This window comes from Rhinopithecus roxellana, chromosome 19 (assembly GCF_007565055.1).
Source record: "Rhinopithecus roxellana isolate Shanxi Qingling chromosome 19, ASM756505v1, whole genome shotgun sequence".
NCBI classification, from domain to species: Eukaryota; Metazoa; Chordata; class Mammalia; order Primates; family Cercopithecidae; genus Rhinopithecus; species Rhinopithecus roxellana.
Genome location: NC_044567.1, coordinates 40,525,413 through 40,551,296, shown reverse-complemented (window position 1 = coordinate 40,551,296; position 25,884 = coordinate 40,525,413). Strand labels below are relative to the sequence as shown.

The 25,884-nt window shown below is 54.9% G+C and overlaps 1 protein-coding gene across 1 annotated transcript in view; it reads left to right on the top strand.

Annotated features, from left to right (window-relative positions):
* RPTOR (regulatory associated protein of MTOR complex 1) overlaps nt 1-25,884 on the top strand; it is a 418,321-nt gene that overhangs the window by 332,654 nt on the left and 59,783 nt on the right. Inside the window, exons 14-20 of the mRNA XM_030923092.1 lie at nt 2,598-2,672; nt 5,608-5,673; nt 5,959-6,150; nt 7,478-7,618; nt 14,689-14,806; nt 15,712-15,852; nt 16,671-16,829. Of these exons, the coding sequence (XP_030778952.1) occupies nt 2,598-2,672; nt 5,608-5,673; nt 5,959-6,150; nt 7,478-7,618; nt 14,689-14,806; nt 15,712-15,852; nt 16,671-16,829 (892 nt within the window). The remainder of the gene's footprint in view (nt 1-2,597; nt 2,673-5,607; nt 5,674-5,958; nt 6,151-7,477; nt 7,619-14,688; nt 14,807-15,711; nt 15,853-16,670; nt 16,830-25,884) is intronic.

Genomic DNA, 25,884 nt, shown 5'->3' with positions numbered 1-25,884 from the left:
CAGACTCCGATACAGAGATCTGGTAGTATGCGCCACGTAGTTGCCAGACTCCGATACAGAGATCTGGTGGTATACGCCACAGAGTTGCCAGACTCCGATACAGAGATCTGGTGGTATACGCCACAGAGTTGCCAGACTCCGATACAGAGATCTGGTAGTATGCGCCACAGAGTTGCCAGACTCCGATACAGAGATCAGGTAGTATACGCCACAGAGTTGCCAGACTCCGATACTGAGGGCACATCTAAGTTCTCCCACCCTGATTGCATGCCTGAAATTCAGAATTAGTAAGATTTCAGTCAGTGATGCTTCGTTACGCACTCACGAGACATGTTTGAGGAGCTTCACTGTGAATGCGTGGGCTTCAATTTGACTTGTGAAACCTCTGGTTAAAACAAAGGAATGTGCCTTCACTCTCAGAACCGGGTGCTTTTTCTGCTGCCCTGGCCCTCTGGGCTGAGTCTTTACATGGACAGCGGTCGATGTGTCTCAGTTTATTTGTCAAAACCTCCAGCTAAAGCCAGTTGTTGCTTGAAAACTATCTGCTTAATTGGCCTCCTCAGCTCGGGGGAGCAGCTTGCAATCTGAGGCTGGCGCCTGGCTCCCTGACCACCTGCTCCCCATCACACTCAGCTCTCATTCCAGCAGCCCAGCCCATAACCCGCCTCATCAGTATATTGATGTGAGGCAGAAACACCTCATTATAAGAGCACTCCTGAGAAATGGCAGGGTCAGGGGCTTCTGGGCTGCATAACCAGCGGATTCCCTCTGTAAAATCACTCCTGCCTCAGTGGGAAAGGGCCAGCCATGCAGGGCTGCACCAGAGAGTCGTTCTCTTCTTGATCCTCAGACAACCAGTTCTTAAAATTCCTGTCCTCTGTCCTTGGATGGCCTTCGTCTTCTGGAGAGGAGCATGCTGGGAGCTGGCGGAACACACGCCTCACTCTGTGTATGCCATGTCTGTCACTGATCAGTTTCTAGGTATTGATCCTAGAAACCCATGCTCTGTGGGTCCCTCTCCAAGAAACACAGCGTCCATGATTTGTACATTGTACTACAGTTTCAGACTGCTTTCACATGTGTGGTTTCATCTCTGATTCCATGACCTGAGCACAGATTTTTTTTTTTTTTTTTTTTTTTTTTTTGATATATAGTCTTGCTCTGTCGCCCAGGCTGGAATGCAGTGGTGCAATCTCAGCTCACTACAACCTCCACCTCCTGGGTTCCAGCAATTCTCCTGCCTCAGCCTCCCGAGTAGCTGGGACTACAGGCGCGTGCCACCACACCCGGCTAATTTTTGTATTTTTTAGTAGAGACAGGGTTGCACCATATTGGCCAGGCTGGTCTCAAACTCCTGACCTCGTGATCCGCCTGCCTCAGCCTCCCCAAAGTGCTGGGATTATAGACATGAGCCTCTGTGCTCAGTTGGGCGCAAATACCCAGTGTTCAGCACCCAGTAGGACCTCACAACTGTGGCGAGCCATGGCCACGTGGCTGTGATTGTGCTGACAGCACACAGTAGGTCCTCACAACTGTGATGAGCCATGGCCACGTGATTGTGCTGACAGCACACAGTAGGCCCTCACGACTGTGACGAGCCATGGCAGCGTGACTGCAATTGTGCTGACAGCACACAGTAGGCCCTCACGACTGTGACGAGCCATGGCAGCGTGACTGCAGTTGTACTGACAGCACACAGTAGGTCCTCACAACTGTGCCAAGCCATGGCCATGAGGCTGCGATTGTGCTAGCAGCACACAGTAGGTCCTCACAACTGTGGTGCGCCATGGCCGCAAGGCTGCAGTTGTGCTGGCAGCACACAGTAGGTCCTCATGACTGGTGAGCCTGTGGCCGCGAGGCTGCGATTGTGCTGGCAGCACACAGTAGGTCCTCACGACTGTGGCGAGCCATGGCCACATGGCTGTGATTGTGCTGGGAGCACACGGTAGGTCCTCACGACTGTGGCGAGCCATGACCGTGTGTCTGTGATTGTGTGGACAGGCACAGAATGGCCTGAAGCGTGGGAAGGTCGCCTGCCTGACAGCGGCTTTAGCACCAGGAAACCTCCCACCTGGGGCCTGCCCCTGAAGGTGAGTCGGGCCAGTGGGAAGCGCCTGCTCAAGTGAGACTGTGCACACAAACCACTGGGAGCTACTGCCTCACACACGTGATTGCTTTTCAGTATTTTGTAAGTCCAAGCAAACCCCCAAGAAAAGCTTGAGCGGGGCCGGATCTGCACCAACAGGCTGGTTCCAAGTGAGTGCTGGTTGGATGTGCTCCAATGTGGAGGGCAGAGGGAGGGAGTGGACTGCCTGGAAAGGAGTGGGGTGCAGGCAGGGGCTGCAGGACGCTCTCCAGCAGGCGGCCCAGCAGTGTGAAAGAATGTCTGGGAGCTGCTTTCCTCTTGTCGTTTGTGGGATCCCTCCCCTTAGCCAAGGCGCCGCTGCAGCTGTTTTTCAAAGGAAAACTGGGCTTGAGAGGAGGAAATAATTGAGGTCTAAGAAGTCCATGCCCTCATTTGTTCACGCACCACGAGAAGCTTGAGGCATCTGCGGGACGCTGCACTCACTGCCTCTCCTCTGTCTCTTTCTCTCCAGTCGTGCCAGGCAGACCTCGTGAAGGACAGCGGCCACAAGTACTTCCTGTCGGTCCTGGCGGACCCCTACATGCCAGTAAGGACTGGGCAGCACCCGCTCCACGGGCCTGGGACTCAGCACTCGCCTCTGCCCACATGTTGCACTGTGGTGGGGCCTTTTGACGGGGGCTACAGGAGGAAGGTCAAGGGTCACGGCAGGGGCCACGTCCACGGGGTCAGCAACTGCTTCACGCTAGACACGGCCCTTTGCTCAGCACCATGAGTGCCGCTGTTGTTTCGTGTCTGTCTCTAAATAAGAGCGCAGTTAACCCCGACACATGGATTGTTTTGGTTTATTTTAGTGTGTTTTCACTGGCACTTCTTTGCAAAATAGTCAAATCCACTCTCCCTGCTGTCCACTGCGTTAGACGAGCAAGCGCTCGCACATCTCTAATGTGATGGTTCCAGCGCCTAGGAAGGTCTTGGAACACAACAAGATATGGAAGCACCTCGTTTCAGAAAGGAAGGGAGAGAGGAAAGGAAGGAAAGAAGGTTGTTCGAAAGTTTACATTTTCAGTATATTTTATTGTATTACATTGTTTAAAAATTAGTAATCCATGAATAGGGTAGATAGTTATTCTGTAAATGTTTCAAAATGTTGTATTTCTAGCTCCCAGCTTAGTAATGAGAACAAAATAGATATATCCTAAATAATTCTTTACCATAACTTAATATTGCCAGAATATTTAAGTATATTAGCTAGTTTACACAGTGGTAGGTGGCTTTGGCTGTATAAAGGAGCTTTTTTATGTAATTTCACCCCCTAGTTGGTTTTCTAAGCTAAATGATTTTTTAAAACACAGAAAACAAACAGGACTGTTTTCCAAAAGGTAAATAGTACATGCACTTTGTGTTGTATTGAAACATCATCACAGGCAGTGAAAGTTTATACTTTATGTCAGTTTTGGAAACCATCACTTCCCGTTCTTCAGAATAAGGAAGAAAGCAAATCCCACATGAAGAAGTGAGGAAGAATGCCCACTGGTGACTTGGGTACGAGAGTGAGCTAAGCTCACAAGAATGGCCCCACCTCAGCCACCAGCCTGTGGAAGTTTTGAGGAGACAGCCATGTTTGAAAGAATGAAAAGGAGGCTGGGTGCGGTGGCTCATGCCTGTAATCCCAGCACTTTGGGAGGCCAAGGCTGGTGGACTGCTTGAGCTCAGGAGTTCGAGACCAGCCTGAGCAACATGGTGAAACCCCATCTCTACCAAAACTACAAAAAATTAGCCGGGTGTTGTGGCACACGCCTGTGGTCTCGGCTACTCAGGAGGCTGAAGTGGGAGGATCGCCTGAGCCCGGGGAAGTCAAGGCTGCAATGAGCTATGATTGTACAACTGCACTCCAGCCTGAGCAAGAGTGAGACCCTGTCTCCACTAAGTAAATGAATAATATAAATATTCTTAAATGACTAACTGGAAAGAATTTGGTGTGATTCTGTCAAACCGGCAACCATTGCTTTGTCTCTTCAGCGCTTCGTGCCTGTTACGAGAAAATATTCAGAGCTTCCTACTCATCCTCAGAAGTGATTGATTTTTCTAAACTCATAAGTAGATCTGAAAAAACAAATTGAAGCTGTAAAAAAGAAAAGACATGCACTGTTGTTGAAAACTCGGGAGATGAATTAAATCACAGAACAGACGGCCAAGAAGAGGGTTCTTGAAGGAGCCACCTGGAGCGCTGTCCGTGAAGCTGAGTGAGAAGATACGAAAGCCGGGCTAAGAGCCGGGCCGGGAACGCTCACCATGTAGCCAGCATGGTTCAGAACCAGAGAGGAGAATACGTGGAGAAGCGGCTTTTGATTAGATAGTGGCTACGAATTTTCCAGATTTGAAGAAAGGAGAGTTCCAATTTTAAAAGCAGGATGAATCCTGAGAAGGTTCAAGAGAAACAAAGTCATACACAGGCACATCATAATGAAAACAGCAGATATCAAAGGCATAAGGACAAACCTTAAAAGTTCCCAGAACAATCGTCAGCAAAGGAGGAAACAGCACTGGCCCCGACAGTGGACCTCTGGTCAGCAGCGGCTCTCGGCAGGGGACAGGGGAGCCCCCGGCGTGAGAGGAAAGCAGCCGTGGTCGGGTCACCCGCACCTGGCTCAGTCACCACTCAGGAATGGGGGTGCAGTAAGCAGCGTTGAGACACCAACAGTTTACTCCTTCCGAACCCCACAGACGATGGCTAGAAAGACCGCATGTCAGCCAGCAGGAAACAGAACCAGGAGGGAAAAGCAAGATGCAGGACACAGCAAAAAGCCAAGAAGTTGGCAAACGTGTTGGCGCATCTAAAGCTTTGTAAAAATGAAGAATACTCATGGCGAATTGGAGGGTCAAATAAGAGGAAGAATTGGGTACCTTGGGAGCCCTGCAATAATCCAAGATTATTGGATTATTGGTCTAGCGTAGGACGCACTAGACCGTGCGGTGTGCACGTAAAAAACTAAGGCACCACTAAAACGTACAAATAGACTCTGGTTTCCAGGTCAGCAGAGGCTCAGAGAAAAGGAGAGAATGCAAATGAGTCACAGTAGAAGAGCAGAAAGGAGAAAACAGTGAAGCACAGTTAGAGGGCTGCCTCCATGCCTTTTGCTGCCAGAGCCCCTGATTGCAGGACCGTGTGCTCACAGAGTGCTGGGCAGGCTGGGGAGGTGAGGTCTGGGTGCTTCATACCGACAGCCAGGGCTGGCCTGTGACAGACGAGGCAGCCACTAGGTCTGTGCCCATCCTGCAGTGTTAGGCCTTCCAAGGAGTAGTCTCTTCACTCTGGGAGGGGAGCCCAGAACTCTCAGGCTTTTGAAAATGGCTTTTCATTTTTGTAGCGTCCACTCAAAATCCAGCAGTAAAGCTGGCTCTCATTACTTTAATTATGCACCACGCATATCGTGAAGATTCAGAAAGGATCATGCTGTTGTGCTTTGGGAATGAGAGTTTCCGTTGAGGGGAGACAACCAAGACTGGCTTTTGTTTTCCAGGCTGAACACAGGACCATGACTGCTTTCATTCTCGCCGTGATCGTCAACAGCTATAACACGGGGCAGGTGAGCACCCCAGCCCCCAGAGCCCACCCTTGACATTGCAGAGGAACTGGGCCCACTGGGAAACGTGGTGCCACGTGGGGGCGAGGGGATGTCCAGCAGAGGCTCGGGCCCTTCATCTAGCCAGCCATTTGCAGGGTGAATCTGAATCAGGAATTTACAATGGGGAAAATTGAGCCTATCAAGGCTTCCTGAGAACGGGTGGCCGCCACCGTCCCGCACAGGCACCCACCACGTGCCCGCCATTGGCAGGCAGAGTCCCATCTGTCTGTGGTACTACCTCTGCAGGAAGCCTGCCTTCAGGGAAACCTCATTGCCATCTGCCTGGAGCAGCTCAACGACCCGCACCCCTTGCTGCGCCAGTGGGTAGCCATCTGCCTCGGCAGGATCTGGCAGAACTTCGACTCGGCGAGGTGGTGCGGCGTGAGGGACAGCGCTCATGAGAAGCTCTACAGCCTCCTCTCCGACCCCATTCCCGAGGTGAGTCAGGCGGGGGCTCAGAGCCCAGTCCTCCTGGCTGCTGACTGCGGGAGCTCCCGGGGGGAAGGCAGAGGTCTGCTCGCGTGCAGGTGTGGCCGGCCCATGTCCAGGAACTTCAGGGCTGCACACTAATAAGAGTAGGACAGTGGAACCTTGGTGAGAAGAGAGCCATGCCACTGGGGACTTTGCACCCGGGCCCAGAGTGCACTCCCGGGGACAGTGGCACAGCTGCAAGCGGGGTCCCAGAGGGCACCTCAGAGGCAGGGGTCACGTGCTCGCTCTCTGGGTGCCACTCTGCGTCCTCACCACGGCCTACAAGGCAAAGACTACTAGATCTCCATTTTACGGGGAAGGAGACAGGCCAGTGGCTTGTGCCCGTGCAACTGGGGAAGGTGCGGGGCTCTGCCCACAATGGCCGCAGGCTGGAATTCTGGGAGTTGTGTGCACCCTTGCCTTCACTCTTCCCACCGGCCTATGCAGGGTACAGGGTGTTGTTCATTTTTAGAGCTGAGGAAGCAGGTCAGGGACGGTGACTTCTCCCCAGGACCACATAGTGTCGGAGGCAGGGCTAAACCAGGGTCCCGGAACCCCAGGACCACATGGTGTCGGAGGCAGGGCCAAGCCGGGGTCCCCGAACCCCAGGACCACATGGTGTCGGAGGCAGGGCCAAGCCGGGGTCCCCGAACCCCGGGGCCACATGGTGTCGGAGGCAGGGCCAAGCTGGGGTCCCCGAACCCCGGGGCCACATGGTGTCAGAGGCAGGGCTCAGCCGGGGTCCCCGAGCCCCGGGGCCACATGGTGTCGGAGGCAGGGCTCAGCCGGGGTCCCCGAACCCCGGGACCACATGGCGTCAGAGACAGGGCTAAGCCAGGGTCCCCGAACCCCAGGGCCACATGATGTCGCTCCCCTGGCTGAGCCCTGTGTGCTTGGTGCACTCCGGGACCCCCACGCCCCTCTGCCTCCAGGAGTGCCTGCACCTTCCCCTCTTTCCACCCTCCCACGCTCTGTGGCCCCTCCCAGCCCCCTCCTCTAACTCCTGCCTCGTTCATCAGCACATTCCCTGGCGCCTGGTTTGGTCTTTCAGTTCCCGGGGCAATGCAGCTCCCGCCTCTGCAGCCTGATCGTCCGCCCCCGGAGCTGGGCGGCTGCCCCTGCTGCTCCCCACCTCCTTGCCTGTTGCCACTCTGGCAGTGCGAGGAGAGCTTTGGGCCTGGAGAGCTGTTCAGCAAGCACCTGTGGGGTTGGATTCACCCGCACACAGCCCTGGCAGAAAGGCTGCAGCATGGCCCAGTGTGGGACATGTGTGTGACCCCCTGCTGCCTTGCAGGTCCGCTGTGCGGCGGTCTTCGCCCTTGGCACGTTCGTGGGCAACTCTGCAGAGAGGACGGACCACTCCACCACCATCGACCACAATGTGGCCATGATGCTGGCCCAGCTGGTCAGCGACGGGAGCCCCATGGTCCGGAAGGTGCGTGAACCCCCAGCCTAGCAGCAGCAGGGCGCCCAGGCCAGACCCCGCGACACCTGGGGCCAAGCCCACGTGGGCCTGACCGCAGCAGGGAGCACTCAGTTTCCACTGTGTATCATTTCGAGAGCAGATCTTTACATGTTTCATTCTCTCCAAAATGCATTTCTTTACCAGACACCCATGTGTTTGCTTCATTTAAAGGCATTTAGTCAGTTGCGCCTCCCGGCAGGCTTGTGTAGTAGTCTCCTTCCTGCCTGGGAGCAACACACACAGGCACCACTGCGATTCCAAAGAGACGCAGCCGCCCACAGATGGCGGGAAGGTTTGTGTACTGGGTCCCCCTTACACCCGCTGTATGTCAGCAACTGAACAAAACAGTTTTTTTGTTTTGTTTTGTTTTGTGTTTTTGAGACAGAGTCTTGCTCTGTCACCCAGGCTGGAGTGCAGTGGCGCCATCTCCGCTCACTGCAAGCTCCACCTCCCAGGTTCACACCATTCTCCTGCCTCAGCCTCCCGAGTAGCTGGGACTACAGGCGCCGCCACCACGCCTGGCTAATTTTTTGTATTTTTAGTAGAGACGAGGTTTCACCGTGTTAGCCAGGATGGTCTCGATCTCCTGGTCTCCTGATCTGCCTGCCTCGACCTCCCAAGTGCTGGGATTACAGGCGTGAGTGGCCGTGCCCGGCCAAAACAGTTTTATAAAACTTGAAAACTTACTCACCTGTTTAAATGTAGGAACGTCACTGATGATTGTCCAAGGTTTCACACCCCTAGAAAAAGTTGGTTCCACATACCCTCAAATTCTCCCACCCACCCCAGCGCAAAAGGGGCGTTTAGCAAGACACTGGTCTCCCGATCTCCTTTGCTGCTGAGATCGAAGGCTGCTCTTGCAGAGAACTCATCCGACAGCCAGAGCACAGAGCTGCTTTCTGGGCGAGAGTCTGTGTCTCCCCTCGCGCGTCCCTGTGCTGGCTGTGTGTGACTCTCTCTTGGAGATGGGCTCTATCAGGAGACGGGCCGTGGACCAGGATCTGGGGGTTGTTTGTTGGGAGAGCAGATGCCACCGCTTTACTTGGGAGGGACGTGATCTGGCCAGGTTTCCCTCAGACAGACGAAGTGTGGAGAGGCACATTCTATCGTGTGTTCCCTTCTAGAATTAGCCCAAGTCATCAGGATGCTACATTTTCTACTGAAATCTTGAAAAGATGAAGTGAGATTCTGGCGAGCCTTTTCTGTTGGTTCTGACTTTGGTATCTTCACGTTCTCCTCATGGCCGGGTTTCTGAACCTGGCTTCTCTCGGCCCCTGCGGAATTCTTTTTCCCACATCAAATCACCTTTAGTGGACATCACTGATCAAAGCAGCGAATCAGCGGTTTGTCTGTTAAAATTCTTTTTAAAGTAAGGAAAGCTTTGTTTCTTCTTTACAAAAACAATGTGAAAATAGAGAGGACGTTAGCTGTGAGGCGTTCCCCAAGAGCCATCTTGTGGCTGGGTGTCTGTCCCGGGTTGTGTCCCGTGGTGTGGTCCTGGCTGCTGGGGCACTAAGATGAAGCTCACCCTCCACTGGGAGTGGTTCGGCATTCACTGGCCTGCACGGCCACCTGCTGAACCTGCATCCTGGAGATGTGGCCTGCGAGGACACCATGGGGTTCAGAGGAGGTGCTGCCGACCGGGAAACAGCTGTCTCGGGGACACTGGGCAGGGTGTGTGGAGGGGGATGACAGCCCCTGCCCTCCAGGAGCATGCAGTCTAATCAAAGAGACAGATACAGGTACAGTCATTACACCAGAGCCTTGTTGAGAAGTGCTGCCTGGCAGTGCTCTGGAGCTCCTGAGAGCTGTGCCTGTGCTTGCATCTGAGCGGGAAGGGGGTAGGCAGAGGCTTTTGTGGAGGGGGAGCTCTTACCTGGTTATGGAGGGTGAGTCATACGTCACCCAGGAGGGGCTGGATAAGTGGGAGGAGCGTGTGCAGAGGCCTAAGCATGGGGAAGATGGAGAGGCTCAGGGCCACCCCTCTTCTCAGTGGCCAGAGGCTCAGGCGTGGGGAAGATGAAGGGGCTAAGGGCCACCTTCCTTCCATGTGGCCGGACCATTGAGCAGGCAGGAGGGGCAGTGGGGTGAGGCTGAAGGCAGGAGCTGTGAGTGCCAGGCTCCAGCTGTCAAGAATGTGCCTTCAATAAGTGCTCTATTCTTACAAATCTAACAGGGTTCACTCTTGCAGCAAGTATTTTTCTGGTGTCTGCCCCGTGCTGGGTACCATGTCAGGCACTTGAGATGCCTCCCGGCTTCAGGGGGTTTGCATTCTAGCAGGAGAAGCAGCAAACAGAGCTGATAACCTCAGCTGGCAGGGTGATGTCTGGAGGGAGGAAGGTTAGTGAGGAGTCAGAGAAAGACATCATCACTCACGTGTGACCAGGAGGCCTCCCCAAGCAGGCTGCACTGGCGCGCAGACTCCGGGGGTGCACTGACTCTGAGGGGGTGCACTGCCTCTGGGGTGTGCCAACTCGAGGGGTGTGCCAACTCGGGTGTGCCAACTCGGGGGGTGTGCCAACTCGGGGTGTGCCGACTTGGGGGGTGTGCCGACTCGGGGTGCACCAACTCTGGGGTGTGCCGACTCAGGGGGTGCACCAACTCGAGTGCGCCGACTCGGGGTGTGCCAACTCGGGGTGCACCGACTCCAGGGGTGCACCGACTCTGGGGTGTGCCGACTCAGGTGGTACACAGACTGTGGAGAGTGCCAACTCGGGGGGTGCACTGACTCTGGGGTGTGCCAACTCGGGAGGTGCACCGACTCCAGGGGTGCACTGACTCAGGTGTGCCGACTCAGGATGCACGGACTGTGGGGTGTGCCAACTTGGGGGGTGCACTGACTCGGGGGGTGCACCGACTCTGGGGTGTGCCGACTCGGGGGGTGGCCAACTCAGGGGGTGCACCAGCTCCTTTGTGCCAGCTCGGGGGGTGCGCCTCCGTCTTCGTCATGGAGTCCTGCCGCATCACAGCTGGTTTTCTCTCCTGTTTGCCAACCACCATGAGTGGGCACGGTGCTCTGCAGGGGACTTGGGCACAGGCACAAGCAGCAAGGAGCCTGGCAGGTATGGAGCCGGCCCCCTTCTCACAGCCTCTTCTCAGGGCCTGTCCTGAGCCCGCTGTGGGGCTGGGGTTGGGGAGCAGACCTGGCTGAGCAGCTCCTGCCGCGCTCCGGGGCGGGAGAGAGGAGGGTGTTACTGCTGCTTTTCCAAAGAAGCAATGTGTACTGGATACCAAAAAGGTTACATCCATCCTCCTTTTTGATAATAATAGAAGTGTCCTCTCCTGTGTGGGATGACCATGACAGCCATCCTCCTTTTTGATAATAATAAAAGTGTCCTCTCCTGTATGGGGTGATCATGGCAACCATCCTCCTTTTTGATAGTAATGAAAGCGTCCTCTCCTGTGTGGGGTGACGGTGACAGCCAAGTAGGTTTTGTTTGTTGTCTTGTTTGATGAGCTTACTTGACAAAATTTAAAAGTCAGCAAATTCAGCTTAGCCCCCCAAATTATTTTGAACTTCAGCTTGTCTGTGAAGCACAAACCCTGCAGGCAGCAGCCACTCCTCGCTTGTCAAGAAGGGCCAGGCCAGGAGTGTGGGGCTAGATTCCCCAGTGTCACCCCAGCCTCTGCGGGGCCGGGCTGGGCAGGAGCCGCACACAAGGAAGGGGCCCAGCAGGACTTGGATCAGGGCTTACTCCCTGTCATGGCCTCAGGAGGAAATAGGGACTGTTTGGATACTATTTCATTTTATTTGTTTTATTTTATTTTGAAACAGAGTCTCTGTCACCCGGATTGGAATACAGTGGCACAATCTCAGCTCACTGCAACCTCTGCCTCCCGGGCTCAAGCGATCCTCCCACCTCAGCCTCCTGAGTAGCTGGGACCACAGGCGTGTGCCACCATGCTGGGCTAATGTTTTTCTTTTTTGTAGAGATGGGGTCTCGCTGTGTTGCCCAGGCTGGCCTGAAATTCCTGGCTCACGGGATCTCCTCTGTAATCCCAGGCCTTGGTCTCCCAAGATGCTTCCCAGGATGCTGCTCGGGCCTGCCGTAGGCACAGGAGCTGAGTTTTATGATGCCTGAGCACAGGTCACAAGACAAATATTAGCTGCCCGGTGCCGTGTTGTTGGAAATGTGGAGTGGGCGGCCCTCAGGGCAGGTGGGCAAGGGCCAGAGGCTAGGTGGGCCGGCAGCCCATGGTCAGTCCAGCCGTGTCAACACCGGGTGGTGCGTGGGTCCCCAGCGGGGCAGGGCATGTGCCCAAGCACATGCATGTGCCCTTGAGTCCTGGCACCAGTTCACGGTTAGAAAGTAACCCATGTGTTACAGACTTCGCCCCTGCAGGGAGGGCTGCACTCATCCAGAACACACTTGTCAGGCACATGCTGCGTACTGGTCCGGCTTGGGCCTCAGTGACCCCGCAGGGCACTAACCCTGGCTCTTCTCTCAAGAAAGTGTCCCTGGAGCTGGGGGAGGGGCTGGGTATGAGGGTGGTAGGCCGGGGTGGCAGCTGAGCAGAGCTAGTATGGATGGGGCTGGGGGCATAGGGAGGCCTTGCCACAGGGAGGGGCCCAGAGCAGGGGGCGTACCCATCAGAGGGCGTGGGTACAAGAGGCCAGGAGGGCAGTGGGGCAGGTGGCCCAGCCACGCATAAGCCTTGTTGTTCGTGATCAGAGGCCTGGAGGGGTTTGGAGGCAGGACCTCGCCTTTGGCTGCCCAGATCAGAAGGGCTGCTCGCCCAGCTGCAGGGATGGTGCAGGGAGGAAGAGACGTGCACTTTGAACGCAGAGCTCATAGCACTTGCTCGCAGGCGGAGAGGGTAGAGAAAAGAGGAAGACGAGGAGCCCCGGAGTTTGGATCTGAGCAACAAAAGAGTAGACTTGCTCCTCGCTGAAGGGGCCAGCCGTGAAGGAGCAGGTTCTAGGAGCACGCGTGGACTCCGAAGGTGGGGAGCCGACAGGAAGGGCTGAGCTGACAGGTCAAAGTGTGAGTCCAGGCGAAGCTGCCTGCCTTGCGAGGGAGGCTGCTCAGCCCCAGCCAGGGATCAGGAGGACAGACAATGGCTTTGACAAGCGACCGGTCAGAACACCTTGGAAAGCTGGTCAGTGTGGAGCCCATGGCCACTAATGTGACCTCCCCGTCTGTGTGCTGCTGGGGAGCCCCCAGAGGGAAGGGGTCACGTGACAACACCAGCCAAGATCATCTTGCAAAAGCTGAGAGAGGGGAGCTCCCACACCCCTGGCTGAGCACCTCTGCCAGACCCTCTGATGGGTTCTGCACGAATATCCCAAAGAAGGCCGGTGCGTGTGTGTCTTGCTGTCAGAGCCCAGCTCCATTCAGGAAGGGCAGGAAGGGTCTGACGCAAAGGAGAACTCTTTGCTGTGTGCCAGGCAGCAGCCTTTAGAGCAAGGCCCACCATCTGCAGCAGGATGTGCGGCTCCGAGCGAGGCCCCCGTATGCAGCAGGATGTGTGTTCGGGAGTGAGTGCTCTCTGGACATTCCCCTTGAATAATGGACGTGGCCCCTGTTGACCTCCGCTGAATTGAAAGGCCCACCACCTCGGTGCACGTTAATCCATGCCAGGGCCCAGCTCTGGCTTTTCTCACCTGATGTCAGAAGGAAAGGGAAAAAATCGGTACTTTCTGAAGACAGGTGCAGCCTTGATCTTCTCTGGAAGGGGCCCAGTGGGTGTTCGCTTTGTTGGAGGCCCCGTCTGGGCAGCGCCTCACTCCTCTTGCCCAGGGAAGGCAGCGGGTTCTGTGGTTTGTCCAGGAGCCTGGGACAGTGGCTTAGGCAGTTGGAGATGAGCACTAGAACCGGGGTGTGGGTCATGGCAGTGAACACGCACACTGGGCCACGGCCCTTGGTGCCCAGCAGGGCGGGAGGGGCGAGTGGAGGGTGATGCCAGGGCTCCATTCTGAGCAGTGCGAGACTTGCAGTTCCATCGGCGCAAATCAGGAGGGCGCTGCAGGCTGAATGGAAAGTAGACGATGCCCACAGTTCACAGGGCAGGGAGAGTTTGGGGTGCAGGTGAAGAGCCAGCAGCTGGACAGCCAGCCTGGAGCTAGGAGAGTGAGGGGCCAGCATCAGGGAAACCACAAAGCACGACAGGAGGAAGCCCAGGGCGTGTAAAGCTGGGGTGGGAGCGTGCATGGACAGAGCGTGTAGACGGAGAGTGGGCCCACAAGAAGACCCTGGTCCCTGGTGGGCCCATCCAGAGCCTGCTCATCCTGTCGCTGCGGAGACGGGAGCATCACGCAACAAGCAAGGGGTCCTCTCGCAGCACTTGGCTTTCTGCTAAGAATCCATCTTTTTTCTTTTTAGAAAAAAAAAGGCAGAGAAAGTTGGTGTAGGGAAAAAAGCATTCCTTCTGTTTTTTAAACCTACATCCCCCTTCTGTTTCCCAGTGACTTCTAGGATCTCCGCTGTTCCTGTCACAGCACTGAACTGTCCTAAAAGAGAGGCAAATTGTGTCTGTTTCCTTGGACCAAGGCGTTTGGGCCTAAAGATGATGTTTTAGTTCTACAACTTTTCCCATTCCCTCTTAGGGACTAGAAACGTCTTCCAGTGAAAGTTTCACATGTGTTGAAAGGAGCAGCTTCAGCTTGTCCGCTGCGCTCGGCCCTGGGGTGCTCACATCTAGAAAGGCCGCCAGCCATCGGGTGTGATCTAAAGCGGCATTTTCAGCCGGGGTCCCAGTGGTGACCGTAAGCAAGAGGCTGTGAGGCCTCCTACCTTTCCCCGTCTGGAGTCCTGTGACTCACCATGTCCTTATGAGACCGCCATGCGTCGTGCGCATCTAGCAGTGGTGAGGATCCTGGCAGGCATTCTGGGCTTCCCCCGTGAGCCGCTGGCCTGCCGTCTCCACAGCACTGCTATGCCAAGGCTTCTGGGTTCGAAAAGCGATGGTCCCTTTTTCTGATGCCGATAGCACGCCTTTGTCTTAACCTTTCTTTTCTGTTGGTGACTCAAGTCTCACTGCTGCTCCTCAATCATTTTCTGGCCCCAGTGAGTATTACTGTCCCTTCTCCCTCTCGGCAGGAGCTGGTGGTGGCTCTGAGTCATCTCGTGGTTCAGTATGAAAGCAATTTCTGCACCGTGGCCCTGCAGTTCATAGAAGAGGAAAAGAACTACCCCTTGCCTTCTCCAGCGACCACAGGTACGGTGTCTTCTCCTGTGAACCCGCTGAGCACCTGGCCTGGCGGTTCTAGTGCAGGCCACGGCCCGGTCTCAGAACTGCTGGCCGCTTGCTGACTCTCACAGAGTCTAAGCTCAGGTTTCCCAGATACCTGCCGCAAGGGGTCCCTGTTTTTCTCATCTTTTTAGGCACCTGTCAGATTCGAAAGGACAGGAAAGACGGGCCACACTGACCCTCTTACATTTTTCCTTTCTTTTTACCCTTTTTGGGAATTAAACTCACAGAAACCTTGAAGTATGACAAAACTTCTGCAATAGGAGCTTGCAGAAAAGCGCAGGGGCCGTCTTCCTGCCGTGAGTCATTTCATCACACTGCCGTTGGCTCCATGGCTCGGTGAGTCATGTCAGGAGTCCTTTCTCACACGTGTCGTTTTGACTGGAGAGTACAGTTCCTCTCTCATCGCTGCTGGCAGCCCCTCCCCTACCACACAGCCGTCTCTGCCGTGCAGGGGATTGTCGTCAACAGGGAAGCCTCACTGCTTGTAGGAAGCCCAGAAAGGGAGAAGGGGGAGCCGGATGAGTGCGGCCGGCCATTGCTCTGATGCGGCTTCCCGGGGAACGGCTCACGGCCCACGTCACCACGCACCTCGTGTGCACTTGGACAGGCCGCAGCCACCAGCTTCTCCCCTGTTGTCTTTTGTAATTTAATATCCACAGAGCGACAAGCGGTTGTCGTTTGTCCAGTGCCATCCCGCAGAGCCTCCGCTCACGTCTGAGTCTCCCTGAGCTGCGCAGCTCCTGCGTTCACATTCGTTCCAGCACAGGTAGCAGCTGCCGTCACCGAGTGTCCCAGCTGCTGAGTGTCAGAAGACACGCCGGCCTGCGCCTGGAAGCCCACTGTAGCTTGTCTTTCTCCTTCTTTCCCAGAGGGAGGGAGTCTGACCCCAGTGCGAGACAGCCCATGCACCCCCAGACTTCGTTCCGTGAGCTCCTACGGAAACATCCGTGCTGTCGCCACAGCCAGGAGCCTCAACAAATCTTTGCAGAACCTGAGCTTGACAGAGGAATGTAAGATCCTGGAAACTGGGTTCTTGGATTGGGAGAGATTGGGGTTGTATTTTCCAAAACTTTTTATCTGAGCAAGAATCACTCTGCCCCTGCCCCTTCTCTAAGTGCATGCCCTGAGGTCCCATCTGGCAACATGGTGATGAGCCAGCTGTCCTCGTCTGGAGTCACCCTTTCAGACGTGAGCATGGCAAGGAGGCATAGGCCAGTCCCCAGAACAGCCAGCGGGCGCGATACCAGTGCAGAGCTCAAGTGTAGTCACAGGCGAAGCAGTGGCTCCTTGGAGAGCCGTGCCCTGCCCCAGTCTGTGGGTGGGGAGCTTGGCTCCCAGGGAGATCAGTGAGTGCCTGTGCCTATGTGTGCACCAGGGTGTGTGTACCAGGGTGCGTGTGTGCCAGGGTGTGTGTGAGCCAGGGTGTGTGTACCAGGGTGTGTGCGTGCCAGGGTATGTGTGTACCAACGTATGTGTGCCAGGGTGTGTGTGCACCAGGGTGTGTGTGCGCCAGGGTGTGTTTGTGCCTGGGTGTGCTGTGTGCACCAGGGTGTGTGTGTACCAGGGTGTGTGCGCCAGGGTGTGTGCACCAGGGTGTGTGCGCCAGGGTGTATGTGCACCAGGGTGTGTGTGCGCCAGGGTGTGTTTGTGCCTGGGTGTGCTGTGTGCGCCAGGGTGTGTGTGCACCAGGGTGTGTGTGCACCAGGGTGTGTTTGTGCCTGGGTGTGCTGAGCTTTATTTAGAAGAAAATACATAGTCATGCCATTAACTGTAAGACCAAAAGGAGGGTCCCGGGAGCACCCCACTGACCCCACTGTGTCTCGGGCAGCTGGCGGCGCGGTGGCCTTCTCCCCTGGAAACCTCAGCACCAGCAGCAGTGCCAGCAGTACCCTGGGCAGCCCCGAGAATGAGGAGCACATCCTGTCCTTCGAGACCATCGACAAGATGCGCCGTGCCAGCTCCTACTCCTCCCTCAACTCCCTCATCGGTGAGTCTGCGTGCCCATTCTGCTTCCGAGGGGCCCCGAGGGTCTCCTCCCCACACAGAGCAGCACAAACCTGTGTCTGCATCAGGTCAGTGGGTGTCGAAGCTATCTGTTCAAAAGAAAGAATAAAAGTCAGCTGGACTGCGAGGAAGTGAGAATGTTTTGCTGGGGGAAGCGGGAAAGTTGAAATCACTGTTGTGATGGGATGGTATTTTACAGGCCGCTCCGGAGCCATGGGAGCTGGCCAGCTTGGCCGGGTGGGAAGGCTGCCAGAACCTTCCATCTTTCTTCCGTAGATGGATGAACGTTCTTCATGGGTGCTAGACACCCTGGTGATGCAGAGCAGTGCTTCTCAACCAGGGCTGGTTTTGCCCGCAGGTGCAACTAGGGCACAGTAGGGGTGCTCCTTGCCCCAGTGGGTGAGGCCAAGAAGCTGCTCACATCCTCTAGTGCCCAGATCGGCCCCCACACGGAGTGTCCACAGTGAGAGGCGGAGGGCCCTGCGGTTGGGGCTGGGGGCTGTCGTCCCCGCCCTGCCCACCTGCAGAATCTCTACAGAACTTTCCCTCCATCCCAGCAGCTTGACACAGCACTGCCTGGAAATGGAAATCTGATAGAAGGGTCAGATTCTTCTCTTGTTCTGCCATGAATGGTGTGTGCCTGGGTTCTACCACCAGGATTGCTGATGTAAAGCAGGAGAAGCAGGAATTCACTGTGTTTTCTTATTGTGTAGCTGTGTTCATCTTCACACTGCTGGTAACAGATTTAGGCCTTAACCAAACGAGCCTCCTCTCCTCTTGTTCTGATTATCCAGAATGGCTTACCGGCTTCACTTGAATTTTTTTCATATTAAGGAACATTTTAGCCATGTAAAAATTTACAGACTTGCGTGTGCGCGCTGTGTGTGTGTGTGTGTGTGTTGTATTCCCAGCTTAAGGAATTACAGAGGTCGAGCCCCAGGGCCCACCCCGATCCCATTCCCTCTGGTGATGTTACCCTTTCCCTCTCTGGCCGTGAGCCCTGGCACATGCGTGGTACCCTGCTTAGAGGCTTTGACCTCCTGTTGGCGCCGTCGCACAACGGGTGCCTGCAAAACCCGTTTCTTTGGCTCTGACTTCAATCTGTATCTTTGGTGGTCGTCTAGATTTTGTTCCTTCACCTCTGCCATCTGCCGTGGCTCCACTATCCGTTCTCCTGTCAGGGCACTGTGAGGCTGGTTCTCGTTTCTTCTTCCTTTTTGTTCCTTTTTTTAATTAGCAAACTCAGAATTCAGCCCCTGCCACCATGGAGCCCCACGTCCGACACACCCCTCACTCACTGCACCCAGCTCTGCTGGGCCCCGGCACTCCCGGCCCCCAGCCTGGGCTTCGGTGGGAAGCTCTTCTCGGGCATATGGTACTGCTCCCCTCTCATTCAGAGCCTCCATCCGGCAGCACCTTCCGAGAAGCCTCCCCTGAATTTGCCCCTGAGCTGTCTGGGCTAGTGTGATGTTGTGAGGGTGGGTTTGAATTCTGTATTCCATTTCTTTAATGCTGATAGGATTATTTACACTCTCTATTTCTTCTTAAGCTAGCTTCAAAAACTTTTATTTTTCTAGGATTTTATTCCACTCAGCTAAGTATTCTCATTCTTTCCCTTGAGGCTGTCTGCAGTATTCTCACGAGTCTCTAATGTCTGCTGTCTCTTTGTTGTTCTAGCTGCTCTGTCATTCCCAATCTGCTGTCTCTTTAGATGTGTCCCCTTTTATTCCTATTGTTGTTTATTTGCCTTTTCCCCTTTTTATTGATTAGTCCTCTAAGATATTTGTTCATTTCTTAGTGTCTTCAAGTTCTAACTTAGGCTTTGTGAATTTACTGCATTATTTTATCTTTATTTTTCTACTCCAGTACTTTATTTTGTTTCCTTTCTTCTGTTTTCTCTAGGATCACCCTCTTGTCCTGTTTCAGTTCTCAAGTGCAAAATAAAAATAGCTTATTAACTTTGAGTTTTTCTTCCTTCCTAATGTGTGTGTTCAGGTCTGTGGGACCCCTGCCACCGCCGTCTTCCCCTAGCCCACTCCCCCCGCCGTCTCCCCCACCCTGCACACTCCCCCCGCCGTCTCCTCCACCCTGCCCACTCCCCCCGCCGTCTCCCCCACCCTGCCCACTCCCCCCGCCCGCTCCCCCTGCCGTCTCGCTCCCCGCGCCGTGAGCTTTGATGATGGGCTTTTCACTTGCGTTCAGCTTCAAGCTCTCTTTCTGCTTCCCTTGTGGTTCCCAGGGACGGCAGTCCAGCCACAATGACAGCAGCGCATGGGAGCCGAAAGACCTGAAACAGACGCAGGGCGTTCGCCAAGGCAGTTCCCACCGGGCAGGCCTGTGGGTGTGCTCCTGGCTTTGGCCAGCTGCTGCCTTGAGCACCTCTGGATAGAATGAGTCCAGAGCTTGCACCGTGCTCTCCAGGGTTCACTACACAACAACCCAGACACGCCAGCTTAGCCCAGACAGACCAACTTGTTAATTTTCATTGAGAAATAACGTTGCAGCTTTGTGCGTTTGGTTGTCTGCTAAAATATGCCAAGTGCCCAGAAAGCGCAGAGTTGACACTGTATATTGGAGTATAAATCGAGGTATTGCCAAGTCACCAATGAAATATATTCTAAAGTCACTTGTAAGATGTTTGTTTTGAACTGGAATACACTTTTTAAATAGAATTGTTATATATAGTGGTTAGGTTTCCAGGCTAGCCTACAAGTGTCTTTTAAAACCTGTCTGCAGAAATTCTACTTATAAATCTGCAATGAAAAAAGGTATTTTAAGTATTTTTTTAAGTACTAGAAAATGTAAATTCATAGTATTCTGTTTTGATTACACCTTTCCCCTGGCCCCGCCACAGCTCCTGTGAGTACCCCTTTAGCGCCTCCAGCATGTTAGTTCACGCTCATCAAGGTCAAGGTGATAGCTCCCTGCCGTCATGTGTAGGTTAGAGCAGGAGTCTGCAGGCTCTTCCTATGAAAGAGCTTTGCGGGTGGGACTGCCCCTGGCACTTCCCCAGCACTGCCATTGTGGTGGAAAAGTAGCCAGAGACCGCGTGTAAGTGAATGAACTTGGCCATGTTGCTATGTAACCTTGTGGACTGAAGTTTGAATTTTGCATAACTTCACATCACAAAATATTGTTCCTTTGATTTTTTTTTCAACCACCTAAAAAGTATAAGAACCATACACAGGCCATAGAAGAACAAGGCCGAGTTCAGCTCAGAGAGCCTGAGAGCAGGGCACACCCTGCCCACACCCCAGCCTGCAGGGACACTCCTCTGAGGACACTCCTGTGAGTCAGACAGAGGGCTTGAGACTCTTCCACATATTGGCCAGATATTTTGACCGTGCCCCCACTGTGCACATTGGGGCACAAAAGTGCAGAACAGGCAAACCCAGTGCCACCTGTGTTGAAGCCAGTACCATCGGCTCTGGGCATCTCCTTCCCCTCCCTGCGGAAGCACGCATCCTCCCTCTGCAGCCAAGGGGACCAGCATTTACTCGGGTTGACTCCTGGCCAGGAGTCAGAGTCTCCTCTTTGTACCCCCACACATCCTTCTCTCGGCAGGGCATCTGTGGCCAGTCTCCTCCCCGCCTTGCAGCCACCTGAGCCAGCAGCTCTTTGGCCTGGTGGTCGCAGCTCCCTCCCGGGTGTCCCTGCTTCCACTGTGGCTCTCCTGGGGCCATGTGCTCTCTGTGGCCTTCCTTTTGTTTTTTTTTTTTTTTTGAGACAGAGTTTTGCCCTTGTCGCCCTGGCTGGAGTTTAATGGCGTGATCTCTGCTCACCGCAACCTCCGCCTCCCAGGTTCAAGCGATTCTCCTGCCTCAGCCTCCCAAGTAGCTGGGATTATAGGCACATGCCAACATACCTGGCTAATTTTGTATTTTTAGTAGAGACAAGATTTCTCCATGTTGGTCAGGCTGGTCTCAAACTTGCAACCTCAGGTGATCCGCCCACCTTGGCCTCCCAAAGTGCTGGGATTACAGGCGTGAGCCACCACACCCGGCTGGCCTTCCTCTTTCACAGGAAGCTACAGCAGCGTCACCCCTCGGTGCTCACCTGGTGACCGTCTGCCAAGGGCCTGGTCGCCCCACCGCCCTGCCCAGCCCGTGCGCTATGGGGGTCTCAGTTCACTCTTGTCCCTCCACTCACACATATCTGGCCATCAAGTAAGAATCAAAATAAAAAGTTGCACCTGGCCTGCAAGCATGGAGAACTGCACCTTTTATTGGTCCAGGGAGCTCAAGCCAGGCGGTATGGCGCTGGGTCACCATGGCACCACTAAGAGCTTCTGTCTGCAGGTCCCCATGCCCACTGCACCTCCCTTTCCCCCTGGGCATTTTGGATACCACGTGGGCATCTCCCCTTCTGCTGGTGAAGGCTGCAGAAAGTTCACAGCTGTGGAGTTTCCAGGTGGCTTAACTTGCTGAGGCTGGTGTTTACTGTGCACGTGCCATGCCTGAGGCCCTGGGTGCTGTCCACAGGCGAGAGGGACCATGGGGACCCCGCCCAACTCCTGTGTGAAACTTAGCTTTTGTCTGTGATGAGTGAATGCCGCCGTTATCCTCGGTACTAGTCTCGGTGGAGTACAGGACGAAGAATCGCAGTTTCATCTGAGGGTTACCCAGACGGGAAGCACACGGCAGCCTGGGGCCAGGACAGGGGCTTGGCCTCCATGAGTTTTCTCCTCTGCCCCTTCTTTCTTGTCTGTCTTCTCGGAGGAGCTGGAGTCCCCATTCCACCATCCTTCTTACACGGTCTGATTCCTGACTTTTTTTTTTTACTGGAGAAAACTCAGTTTTATTCGTCTATCATTCAAATCTTAGGAAATTTGACAGGGAAGAGTTTCACAATGAGCTGGAGTTTAGGAAGGAGAGAAACAAAGTCGCCCCCGCAAAGCCAGCCTCATTCATATTCAGGAAGGCGTCGCTTACGCCACCTGGAAACCACCGTGCTTACCTAAGCGTTCAGAATTCATAACCTACACAGAACCCCATTACGCACAGCACTTCCCTGTTTCCAGCCAATTTCTTTCGTTTCAGCCAAAGAACCGCAATGTCTTTAGGCCCTTTCAGTGAAGATTGCAGAGGCTTTCAGAACCATGGCAACCTGGGGCGTCCATGTCTCTCCATCTTTCCTGGCACCCCAGAAGCCCTGCCCCCAGCGCCTCCCCATCTTTCCCGGCCCCCCAGAAGCCCCATTGCCAGTGCCCTCCCCGCTCTGCCTTCCCCAGAGCACTTGCATTGTTGCTCCCTCAGTCACGTGTTTCCCGTCTCCCCGGTGGCAGTGAAGCCCCTTGGCTGGTGCTTGGCTTCCTGCGATCACTGGGGAAGCCCGGGTTCCCGCCCCCAGCAGTGCCTGGCCCGTGGTGGGGCAGGATAAATGTTTGTGGAACTAAATGGAAACCCAGGTCTCAGCACTGCCTCAGGTTCTAGACTCTTGTTTGATGTCTCCATCCTGCTTGTTTCTCACTCAGCCCTTCCTCTGACCTGACATCCACAAGAATCCCCTAAATCAATCCCCCCTGTTTCCAGTGCCCCCATCCCATCAGGCCTCATTGCCCTGGGTCTTGCTCTGTGCAGACCACAGCTGGGCAGGCCCTCTCTCTTGCCAGCTCCTCACTACCCTCCAGGTGAAGCCTTCATTAAAACCGCATTTTCTGTAGAGGCCAAACCATTGCCTGATATTCAAGGTCTTCCTTCAGCCCCCTCACCCCCCATCTCAGCAGCAGCTGTTCCACTGCACCTGCCTGCAGCCAGCCCCTCTGCCGTCTGTGCAGCTCAGAGCCAGGTGGTCTTGCTGGGAGGTTCCCTGGCCCACCGCCAGGATCCCCATGTAGGTGCCTGACCCAGCACATCAAAGCATGATGTCACCATTGTTACCACCACAGTCCTATAAGGTTGTTTCTTGCTAACGTATGGACATGTGGACACAGGCCTCATCTGTACCGGCCCCCAGCCCATGCATTTGCCCTCTGCACTCACCTGTGTTCCTGACACCCACGAGTGGCTGTGGAGCTGCTCAGGACAGAAGGACGGCTGGAGAGGGTCTGTGGCCTATGTCCACACGTCCTGGGACCCAGCCTGAGGTGCCCTCCTCACCCCCAGACACCCATGCATGTAGCCCCACACCACGTCACCCCCGCACTCGTCCATCCATCCCCGGCTGCCAGCTAGAGTGCAGTCCCATGGGGGACCACGCTGCCATGTGCTCCACCTGCCTTCCCTCCCAAAACCCTACGTCACGGCCAGAGTCCAGGCACACCTGTGCTGAGAGACGAGGTGAGAGTTAATTCTGCTCGGGACTCCGGTGGCCTGAGAGTGCTCTTCCCGCAGAAAGCGTCATCCCTAGAGCGCTGATGGGGACACAGATCAGAGGCCTGGGCTAGACGGGACCAGTTTTCACGACGCTGCTAAATACGGTGACATTTTTTACAGTTTTGAAAATGTGTTACCATACGAATGGATCCAGGATGGACTAATGCAAGGGAGGGGAGGGCGAGAAAGGAGCGCAGCGCCGCGGAGTGTGGAGCTGGCCCTGGTGCAGCTGTGGGAAGTGCCCTGCTCACCCAGAGGAGGAGCTGGGGGCCCCGGCCAGCGGCAGAGCCAGAAGCCCCGCAGGCCGCCTGTGCTCTCCACACCTGAACACGAGATTCTGCGGGAGAATTGGTGTCCAGTCCTGACCCCTCTACTTCGTTCAGAATCTGGGAGGCAGAACTACTGCCCTTGGAGGAGAGAGGAGCCCGGAGACGCCAGCCTGGAAACTGGGGCACTGCCCAGCTCCTGGGAGGCCACAGAACAGTGGCAGCCCCTGCACTCCAGGCCTACCCAGGCCTCTCAGCTGCACACGCTGGCCGGTTGCACTGCTGCTTCATTGGTGTTTACAGGACGGGCCATAGCAATTGCTTCTCCCTTCATTTATTTTTTTAATGTTTCTTAAAGACAGGGTCTCACTATGTTGCCCAGGCTGGCCTCGGACTTCTGGGCTCAAGCAATCCTCCCACCTCACCTTCTTGAGTACCTAGAACTAGTTTCCTTCCTTTTTTCCAAGGCATCGAGAAGCTGAAAGAGTCCTTCCAAGCCCTGCGTGCAGCTCCAGAGCCCCCAGTAGTGAGTTCTGGCCAGGCCTCGAGGTCTGGGTTTCAGGGTAGAGAAGGTATTGGTTTCTGCCTTTGCAGAAAACAGGCCTGGTGCTCGCTCGACCAAAAGAAAGCTAAGCAGGGTTGTTGCCAAAGGACCTGTGCGGGTTCGGAAGGAAGGCTTCACAAGCCAGAAATCGGATTTACTCTTGTCAGAAGACAGTGGTGAGAAAATGAACAACAGTTTTCCAGTGCTACAGGATTATGTTTTTAGGGCCAAAGTCCTTAACTAAAGGCCATTACTAAGTTTGTCTCGTAGGGGTGTTGAACATGCTGAGGAGATGATGCAGACGCGCCGCCCACCCGGCCCGGGACGTGCTGCGTTTTCCCTGTGGGCAGCGGCAGGGCCCACAGCTCTGGCCGGCCCAGGAGGAGGGGAGGGCAGAGCAGCTGGTCAGCGTGATTCTTGTCACAGCCACACCGAGTCGTGGGTCCAGCCCATGAGGGAACAGGAGTTACCCTTGGGCACCCAGGGACAGGAGGGGTCACAAGAAAGGGGCCGCTGCAGAAGCCTTCGGCCTGGGACACTGGTTCCCCAGGATGGCAAAGGGTCTTGGCCACCACAGACTGGGTGAGCACATCGGAGGGCACAACCTGCTCTGCCGACCCCTCAGCCTTGGGGTGGCGGCTGGCAGCTGTCGCCTGCAGGAACCTCTTCTCTGAGCTGCTCCGCCAGACCTGGAGCTTCTGGGATTCAGCTGGCCAGAGCTCTGAGTCAATTTCCCTGCCTTGTAGGCTATTTGGAAAGCTGTGGCCATTGCTCTGAAAAATAACTTCTAAAACCATTCGTTATGATCTTTTATTACTTTTAGTCTAGACATGAAAATAGGTTCTCCGTGCTTACCGGGAGTTCTGTGAGTGCCAGCAGGGGCCCTTTCTAAGCTCAACACCCCCAGTCCCTGACTCCCTGCAGGGCAGGACCCGGGCAGCCCCACCTCCTTCCTGGTGGACTGGAATCCGATGGGAAGGTCTCTGCGGTCTGTTTTGGGGACCGGCAGATTTTACAGCAGGACAGTTCATATAACAGAGCCTGAGAGAAGATTGTGGCCAAACCAAGGAAAGACGTGAAATAAAGACAGCGGTTCCATGGTCACAGCATCATATTTTTTACTAGTACATAGTTATAAAATCCACTGTCGCAAACAGACTGGCAAAAATTAGATTTTTTTCCCCTGTTGAGTCACAAACAGTATTTCAACTTTGATATAAGTTGAAATCTGCACGAAGGTCAACAGCAATAGCGTCATCCCTCAGTACGCGTGGGGGACTCCAGGACCCCAAGGACACTCAGTCCTGCTAGGAAAGGTGTGACAGCTTTGCGTCCGCCACACGTCCCCCACCGTGCTTGAATCGTCTCCAGATTCCTCAGAATACCAAATCCAGCACAGTGTGTCAGCAGCGGTTATGCTCTCGTTTTTTTTTTTTTTTTCTGTTTTTTTTTTTAATGTGTATTACTTCTTTTGTTTTCAAATATTTTCGATCTGTGGTTGGTTGAATCCATGGACGTAGAGGGCCAACCGTAATAAAAATCTGTTTTTAAAAATTAGGTGACAGTAGCAGCTAATCCATCTCATCCCCCCTGCCCCGGCAGTGCCCCACACAGTGCCAAGGTCCTTTCCTGGAGGGTCCTGTGGAGCCCTGACCTAGACCCCTGGTGCCCACGTCTGTGGCTCCCCCATCATGGGTGATGCTCAAGCAGCCACCAGCCTGCACCTTCCTCGCACTCTGTCAGGGCAGCCGGGAGCAGAGGGCCTCCTGCTGCGCCAGCCCTGGGTTCCAGGTGTGCCCAGTGCCCTCTTCTTCGCAGCAGCCTGCTCCCTGTCCCCGGGTCTTGTGAGGAGAGTTCTCATATAAGGCCAGCTGCCCCTCACAGCCCCTTCACCTGGCAGCTTAGCCTCGCGGG